Here is a 9,169-nt window from a genome sequence, read left to right as displayed (position 1 = left end):
CGGGTTCAATCTTATTAATGGCATACCGAATTGTAATTAAAACATCCTGAATGACAACTCTGGCACGTTGATTTCATTGTCAAATAACCCATAATTTGGTAGATAATCATATAAATACACGTATTTTTATCACTTTTTTTCCGAAATTTTCGTTTCTATTTAAAAAAAAATTAAAATTTCCATTCGTTCGAATATACAATTCACGCCAATAAGATTTCAGTATTAGCTAGGTATGGTAATAGAAAATGGTCTTATCGAAACCAATAGCAGCATCCACTTTCGATAGCAGTATTAAAAATCGCACAAAAGAACATGATAAAGCTTCTTTTATCATAGATTATTTAATGCGCCAACGGGTTAACTTTCAACATGTGAACGTATATTTCGAGAACGAGCGTTAGTAAGGACGCAGAGAATCCCAAGAGACAAACACGGAAAATGACCATAAAAGCGGAGACGTTGATGACGACGAATGCATCCGGAGTTTGTGTTCTAAAACAAGGATGCATTTCATTCCTCCCGGACGGATTCAGATCCTCGAAGCAATCACCTTCGGTGAATTGTCGCAGTCTGAAAACATGGTGAAATTTAATGCACCATAAACCAAAAACTTCGAAGGAGACACTAACCTTCTGTTGATGGTCTTGATTAACGTTTGCGAAATATTTTTCTTGAAATACAACACGCCGTGGCTTATCCTTAAAGACTGGCCAAGTTTCATTTTGCAACTTCCTGTCTTTGTGTACCGGGCCTTGATAATATTCCAGTGAATGTCTTCGCCAAAAATGATAAAGTTTTCACGATTTTCAATTCCTGAATGAATGTCGTCATTTTCTGTTAAAGTGCCAAATGTCTGGTAACACGAATCTGCGGAAGCATCTGCTCGCTTTATTACTTCCGCATATGCCGTGTTAGTCAATGCATTTTTCTAAAGTGAGAATATTAAAAGTTATGAGAATTTACAATTTCATATCATATTTTACCACAAAAGTGGTATTATGTTACACTTTCGAGTCTCTACTTTCAAAATATCAAGTTTTTAACGTAATTGAACCAAAGTTTCTATTTTTAAAATCCATTGAAAAATCATGAAAACTCAGTTTCGATATATCAATAACTTTGTCTTGTCGAGCTTGTTCGCCCGTTTCATGAGGGGGAAAAAAACGCGGGAATCCTATACTCGTCTCGGGCTTCTCGCCAGTCTAAACTCTGGGTCTGATAGCGGAGAGAGTGGCCGACGCGAACACCATCTCTCGTGAAAAATATATCTGTGACGTCAGCCTACGGGAAACGTTTTAGCCTTTCATTAGAAATGGATTTCAAATCATTTCATATGAAGCATTTTCCAATGCATATTACCAAATAACAGAAATCGGAGGGAGAATTAAAAGCTTGATATTTTTGAATTCAAAGAAATTAATTCTATCTTTTGTTATATAAATCAGAGGTTTTTCAAACGAAGCTTCTCATTCCCTTTAAATAACACTTCTAGTTACAGAATGAGAAAGTGACATGTAATTTTTATATTAATCTGACCTTAATGAAACTGGTATAAGCCGAGTTTTTTGCCAGCAAAGGTTTTGCATTGGGAAAGTGAAATACATCGTCAATGGTATCGAAAGGAAGTGCTTCCGATTTGCTCGAAAATTGTGACGTCATTTCCGAGGATAAGAAAACCAATAGAACAAAAGACGTCAGACTCCACGAGACCGAAAGAAATCGAGACACGCCGCTGGAATTCAAACTTAGAGGACCTGCATGAGATTGAAATTGAATTCAGTTATGAAATTAATATAGCGTTACTTTGGAAGTTCTTACTAGTTCCCAGAAGGCATTGCAACAAAAACATGAAAGGAACTTTGGATTTCACTTTGCCATATTTAGAGTTTAATTTTCCTGTCATGTATATCAGCAAAGCAAAACCAACGGACAACCCGATTATCTAGATACATTAGATGTTAATAATTAGAAAAAAAAAACAGGTTAAAATTATAAATCAAAAGTAATCATAATTTTTGGAGAATATTCAATTTAATCTACAACAGAAAGATTTATTCTGTAGGTATAAAGACTGATAAACTTTAGGAAAGTGACACTTGACGCCTTTGATTAAAACTTTATATAGAAATAAGAAAAGACAAGTTACCCATTTATCGACAACAGAGAAAATATTGTTTTTGTTTAATTGATTTGTTCCGAATAGAATTTGAGTTCTCGAAATCAAAAATGGGTGTGAAGTTGCGAAGGAATTGAAGCGATCTGTGGTTAACACCATCGGCACTAGTACAAAATCTCCCTCCTGTGTGTTCAAAACGTCTACTCAAATATTATTAAAAGACGTTGACCAAGAACTAACTCATATTGCTAAAAGAATATGGTAAGGCTTGGATTCTATACTAATCATTAAAGGTTTTGCGACAATTAATCTCCATTATAAACGCAAAAGCTACTTATTTCCGAATAAACTATGCCCTAATCATTTCCATGCAAATTTGATATTAAAATGACAACGCGCTATAAACAACCAAAGCCACGAAATTTCGTTAGCTAAATAAGCCTTGTTAACATATTCTTAGTATCGTGAATGAATTCTTGGTTCAGAATATATTTGGAATTAAATAAAAATTGACATTTCTCTGGAGCATTCCTAGCATTCCATTCCAAGTATTATTAACTTTCACTCCCCAAAACTGATCAACATTCGGGATAAGAGTGACGCTGAAAAACATTTTAACGATTGCGGTTAATACGAAAAACCTAAAAACAGTCCACTAACGTTACTCTTAATTACTTGATATTGTCAAATATTTGTAAAACATGCATGAATTTAATCATATAGCCTGTTTTCTCTCCTCGGTTATTCAAATTCAAATAGGGCGGTAACTGTTAAAAAATATAACGTACTCAGCTGAAGCTTATGAACGACAACGACTGAACATAATCTAATGAATTATCTCAGTTCAAGCAAGTTCTAGTAACATTATCTTTGACCAGTTGTAAATCATGAAATGCTTTAAACTTACTTGAATGAAGGGTGCTGTATAGTATTTTGCTGTTTCGACGTTCATTACCATGGCTTTTAACCCTTCCGTCACGGGGAGCTATTACACTGGACGTGTCTGTGCGTCTGTCACCGCGTTCGCAGTTGGCAAATCAGAGCAAACTATAGTCTGTCAAACGAAAGAAGAGCCCTGAGAAATTTGACCAAATTGGTGTCGCCACCATCGACCCCATAGTACTTTATCAACTTGTTTTGTTTTGTCAATAGTCGTCTGTAATATAGTCTGCTATGGCTTAATCGCAATAGAACCAATACATTTTGCAATATATATTTAATATGTTTATGTTTCATGGTTTTTTTACGATCATCGAATATTAAAGTATATAAAACAAAATTAACGACAAGACACCAGTTTTATCTTTGTTGAACTAGCATTGGAATATATTTTAATGAAATAAGTTAAAGTAAAAGATTAAGCCTATCTGTTTATAGCAGACTATATTACAGACGACTATTGACAAATCAAAACAAGTTGATAAAGTACTATGGGGTCGATGGTGGCGACACCAATTTGGACAAATTTCTCAGGGCTCTTCTTTCGTTTGACAGACTATAAATATAACTATGCTATATCCCGTTTATGAAGTTAAGGTCGAAAGAAAACACTTTGCTAATAAGCACGAGTTTCACATGATCTACTGATTTCGTGAATATTCATGAGAAACCCCGCGATTGTGGCAAGTAACGAAGTATATTACAATTAACTGATTAAGATATACTTCGATTAAAGGGGCTGTATGTCATTTATTGTTCTCGAATCAATAATACTCGTAAATCACTTCTTAATTTTGCATTGCAGTCTGTGCAATTATTTAAGAATAAATACACAAATTACAAACTCACGAATTATTATATCATAATCTTAGATGTATCAGTCCGTTGTCAAGTTGGCGTTCACTGGTAGATATTATTTTGTTTGTGAGTGGAAAACAGCTTGTTTCCACCGCGTCAACCCAAGGCGAAGCATTTTGAACACAGTTTGAATAAACTCTTTCCTAACTGGAACTTTTCCAAACTTTCGCTTTTTAGCCACATCGTAGTATACGCGATAGGCTCTTAGTTTGACCCGAGCCGTAGTAGTAGTAGTAGCTCTGGTCGGGGTTGTCGATTTCGTTATCGTCAGATTTTAGCTTAAAAGGAACTTTATATTACCACAACCCACCCATAGGGGTAACTGGGCTTGGTTAGAGCGGAGCCTCCGGGATGAACTAGGCCCATGCGTGTGGCGAAGCGAGAATATTTTTTTAACTAATTTAGTTCGCCGTGTTTTCCCGTTTGGGGGCGCTGATACGACCGAAAAATAAACAAAGTTCAGCCCCGTGACCCTGTCGACTGCTTAAGTATTTGGGCCAAGGTCGCGGATTGTAAGTATACTTTTTTATAACTCTTGCTGAATTATTTTAATTGAAATAATTTATTTTGTTGTCATCAATACAATCAAACCGAAAGATTCAGTAAAAAGTGAATAGCCCCAAAAACATTTACGTTAATTTTACGATGAAAATTTTCTCTATCATAAAAATTTTATGACTGACCCCTAAAATATCAACGATATTTTAAGGAAGACCCCTGTCACAACGGAAAAATAAGCGCCATCTATGGTGAAAATATTTTTCCTAACAAACTGGATATTTCCCCACATAAAATTTGACATGCATGGGCCTAGTTCATCCCGGAGGCTCCGGTTATGGATTTAATTTTAATGAAAATTTTTTCAGATCGCAGCCGGGAATCGAACCCGGGTCCGACATTCTACCACTGAGCCATAGAGACTTGATAGAATCCCCCCGTTTTTATCGTTTAGTTTTATCTCTAAAATGTCGGAGTGATGTGGGGTGGGGTACCTCTTAATCTGTGGGGTCGGATACTTTTGAATTTTTATCTGTGGGGTCGGATACTTATGAATGTTTGGGGTTTTTATATTTATTTCCTTTTTATTTATGTGCTAATTAAATAGATAACGATTTTCCCCGTTTCCTGCCGCGCTTCTCATGTGTTTCGTTCTCGTTCGGTAGCTATCGCCATCTATGTTATGTTTGACTGGAGCGTTCTGCGGTTAATTCCAATGTGGGTTTAGATAGCGCTAACATAGTGTTAAGAGCGTTATGCGTTTGATCATTTTAGCATTGCTAAAGGAAATTCGAGGGGATAATCACTAAAATGGGTAATCACTATTGCTAAACTATCTCTTTCAAAAGTTTCTGGGCATAAGTCCTTGTTAGAAATTTATAAGATGCGATAAGTGTGCATCGGCATAAGTCTATGCTGTAAACTCATCCCGGGGATTATCACTAAAACTATCTGTTCTTCGATTCGCCGAAATATTAGAATTACAACATAAGTAAATTTATACGGTTATAATTTTATCTAGAGTAGGGCATCGAGGGGCTATTAACTATGATTTTATGCACGGTAAATCATTTAAGTATTGAAAAAGATAGCGCTATTCACTCATTAGGGTAAGGTATAGAGGGGTTATCCACTCATTAGGTTAAGGTATAGAGGGGCTATTCATTCGTACGATGTGGCTACTATTACGAGCCCTTGGGCCGTCTTGTTAGTTTTACTATTTATTTCCAGAAACAGTGAATATTGTAGCGTGTTGAAACCATTAAACATCTTTATAGTAGCTTTCCCAAGTTCTAAAGAACGAGGCGAGTTAATGGTTCTACCTTTCCTTCTGGGAATAAGATTGTTTCGGGATTGAGTATGTGTTGATTGTTCTTGGTCCGTTAATCTTTCTATGCTAAGTGCACTTTGTTTATTAATGTCACTAGTTTTCAAAACTTTTCGCGATATTAACTTCACGACATCAGCGAATGACAGTGGATTGAAATTATGCTGATATAATGGTCTAGCAGGAATGTATGAAGGGGGTTGCAATGGCTAAAGGGCTCACGGTGTTCCCTTGATGGTGGAAACATATGGCGAGGCCTTATTTTTGAAAAGTTTTTCTTCCCCCATCGTCTGCTTAGCCATCTCCTGAAGGCGGTAGATGTCTCGTCGTTTCAAACTAGGGACCGAGCGGATAGAGGGTGGAGTTAGCGGAAGAATTTTCACTTTTTTGGCAGCCAATGAAAATATTTAAGCGGGAACTAATCGTATTTCGTCAGTCTATGACGTCGTGTACATAAAATAAGCCACGCCAGATGTTTTCAAGATCATTTCACGCCTATTATGATTTGACGTTAGCCATTCCAACTCCCCTCTATTCATTCCTGGTCTAGTCAAGTGACGTGCTTATTTTTTCCATAAATTAGAAACATATGATAAGAGATCAACTCCAATAATATCTGCTGAGGGTTTTGTATTCCCACAATCCTTTACTCTTCTTGAACAATCCGTTCGAATTCTAAGAGACTCCTCCACCTTACAACACACAAAAGCAATAATAAACCGAATTTAAAACACAGTAAACGTTATAACAACACTCAACCTACAAATTCTTTCTCGCTTCAACTCATTTTACAGAGCATAGAACTGGGGTTTCTTTATGAAATTTCACCCTCATTTCATATCGTTGGTTTCTCAGATCCTTGGTTAAACCAGGGATAGATTTATTTTTTTAAGACGGAATGCACAACGTTTGGCCTTTACTGCAGTCCGACTCATAGCCGAGTATATGGCCCCTTCCTTCAACACGTAACCAAAAAATTAAATTATCTTATTGGCTCACTAAAACTACGTATTGGTGACGTTGCTGACAAGGAGGGCCAAAAATACGTAATTCCTGTTTACCTCTGTCGCTATGACTACGACCCCTCTTGCGTCACGACGCAAGCTGCTCGCGCTATCGCGCAGCGTCCGGGAGCGCGGATCGAGTGGGCTATGGTTGTACAGATAAGCGTCTTCACAGGGGCTCAAAATGGAGCCGTCTAAATGCGAGGGTCCGGTAATTATTCGGGAATTGTTTTTAATAGCAATTAAGAAGGTAGTTAATGAATTTGGTGCCGGTGTTTTGGATTTGGAGTACATCTGTAAGGGTCAAAAGTGTTCGCTAATTCTTTCTTAAGCCAATCATGTCTACTATCCTCATGATTTTGTAAACGAATTTGATGAAGTTAACCAAGGCTTAGTGAATGGCCAGGAGTTTTGTGAGCTTAGTGTTTGGTTAAAAGCTGTTCGTGTTGTAATATCTAAGAAGACTTTTACTCAATTCTAACTCACTTTTATTTTTCTTGGGTCTACCCCGTTTTTTTTTCAGTTGCAAGCCATGTCTTGTGTAACTTCCATTTTTAAACAAAGTTCTTTCAAAAATTACAATCCGAGCCCATTCCACCTTGGCAGACGAAGGGGTAGACGACGTTTATTTGACCCGGATATACATAAAACGCCATAACGAAAATAAGACCCGCCTATTCTTTCATACCCCTCCGTCACGGGTAAGGGGGTCGTGGACTTGGACGCGCACCCGAATAACCCTGTTACCCATTCAGTCTTAAAAAAATAAATCTATCCCTGGTTAAACTAAGACATATTTTAGTAGCTGTATTATATAGTTTTTTCACCACCTTTGTGAAATATTATTGAAAAAGCTGTGACTTGGTCTTGTTTACGTTTTTATAAATTTTTCTCTTTTCTCGGAACCGTAGGCCAAATTGAGTCATCACTGGATATACATTTATCTGTCTGCACCCTGCATAGTATGAAAGATGGATGAACAGTTTCATGGGGGACTTGAAAGAATTATTTTTTGCCCCTTCCACCATATAGTTTTGGTGCACATCTTACATATAATCAAGTGGATTTTCTTAGGAATGCGTACAATATTTTGCTTTTAAAAATTTCGATTGTGTTGAAAAGGTTATTAAATTTCTTTCGCTTTAAATGTCAAAAACGACACGTTACCAAGTACATAAACCCGTTTTTGACGTTACTATTTCATTATTTACGAGACTCTTCAATTTGTCGTCGAAACAATCGTCCATTAATATCAAGCATATTTGACATTTCCTAGAACGTGATTAAGGTTTTCTGGCATGTTTATGATTTTCGATTGAAAACTCTGACAGTTTTAGACATCGCATCTAAATATTTTGTATTCTAAACAAACGCAATTTTAAAACTCTGACAGTTTTATACATCGAATCTAAATATTTTATATTATGAACAAACGACTGGCAGTTATAAAAGCATAATTAAATATTAAAATTTTTATGGCGTACCCATATATAATTGAAATGTCTCGTCTGATTTTCCATTTCCAAGTTCTTTTTGACTCAGAGATATAGTCTTCCCTTTGAAAAGTAAAGTTTCCGTATTTCTGCAATATGAATGGTCAAGCAAGGTTAACTATGAAGTTTTTGGTTGTTTCCGCTATAATATTGACCATTGCGTTGCAAACTGCTCGATGTGGAGGCTACGATAATGGTATGGTAACACATTTTCTACACATCTAGACGGAACATTTTTAGCCACATCGTACATATACGATGATGCTAATAGTTTGTCCCTCGAGCCTGTGGTGGGGGTCGTAGTGGATGTGGTGGTGGTAGTGGTGGTGGTGGTGGTAGTAGTAGTTTTTCGCGATTTAGAATGTGGTCAGAATTACCCAAAGAAATGGTTATGTCAGAGCTAACCGAGAAGAATGGTTATGTCAGAGCTAACCGAGAAGAATGGTTATGTCAGAGCTAACCGAGAAGAATGGTTATGTCAGAGCTAACCGAGAAGAATGGTTATGTCAGAGCTAACCGAGAAGAATGGTTATGTCAGAGCTAACCGAGAAGAATGGTTATGTCAGAGCTAACCGAGAAGAATGGTTATGTCAGAGCTAACCGAGAAGAATGGTTATGTCAGAGCTAACCGAGAAGAATGGTTATGTCAGAGCTAACCGAGAAGAATGGTTATGTCAGAGCTAATCGAGAAGAAATGGTTATTTTATGCCCTCGACAGTATAAATATTTTCGTTCGTCATTGAAGGGAGAGTGAATGTGAGAGAATTGTGGTGAGATGATATTTTTCGTTCGTGTAATTTTAAAGGATGGGGATTATAATAGTAAGTTTAAGCATTGCATTTAATTGTACAGGTAAGGTTAAGCTTTGTGATTTGTGGTTTACGTTTGCTCGATATATTTAAAGCGAGAGAGAGAGAGAGAGAGGATTATGGTA

General features: G+C 36.8%; 1 protein-coding gene across 1 annotated transcript; it reads right to left on the bottom strand.

Moving 5' to 3' along the window:
* Positions 1 to 341: 341 nt before the first annotated feature.
* On the bottom strand, positions 342 to 3,160 carry LOC149678595 (putative glutamate receptor). Its single transcript, XM_089835895.1, has 8 exons — positions 3,024 to 3,160; positions 2,792 to 2,883; positions 2,631 to 2,718; positions 2,147 to 2,299; positions 1,819 to 1,942; positions 1,537 to 1,754; positions 630 to 928; positions 342 to 570 (listed from the first exon to the last, which is right to left on the bottom strand). Exons 1-8 carry the CDS (start codon positions 3,072 to 3,074, stop codon positions 342 to 344), a joined length of 1,254 nt encoding a protein of 417 aa, XP_089692021.1. The 5' UTR covers positions 3,075 to 3,160.
* Positions 3,161 to 9,169: the final 6,009 nt, after the last annotated feature.

This window comes from Phalangium opilio, unplaced genomic scaffold, assembly GCF_054372755.1.
Source record: "Phalangium opilio isolate 3A_F unplaced genomic scaffold, DU_Popi_V2 ptg000042l_1, whole genome shotgun sequence".
Classification (NCBI taxonomy): Eukaryota; Metazoa; Arthropoda; class Arachnida; order Opiliones; family Phalangiidae; genus Phalangium; species Phalangium opilio.
The sequence above is the reverse complement of the archived record's forward strand: the minus strand, read 5'-3'. Positions and strand labels throughout refer to the sequence as shown.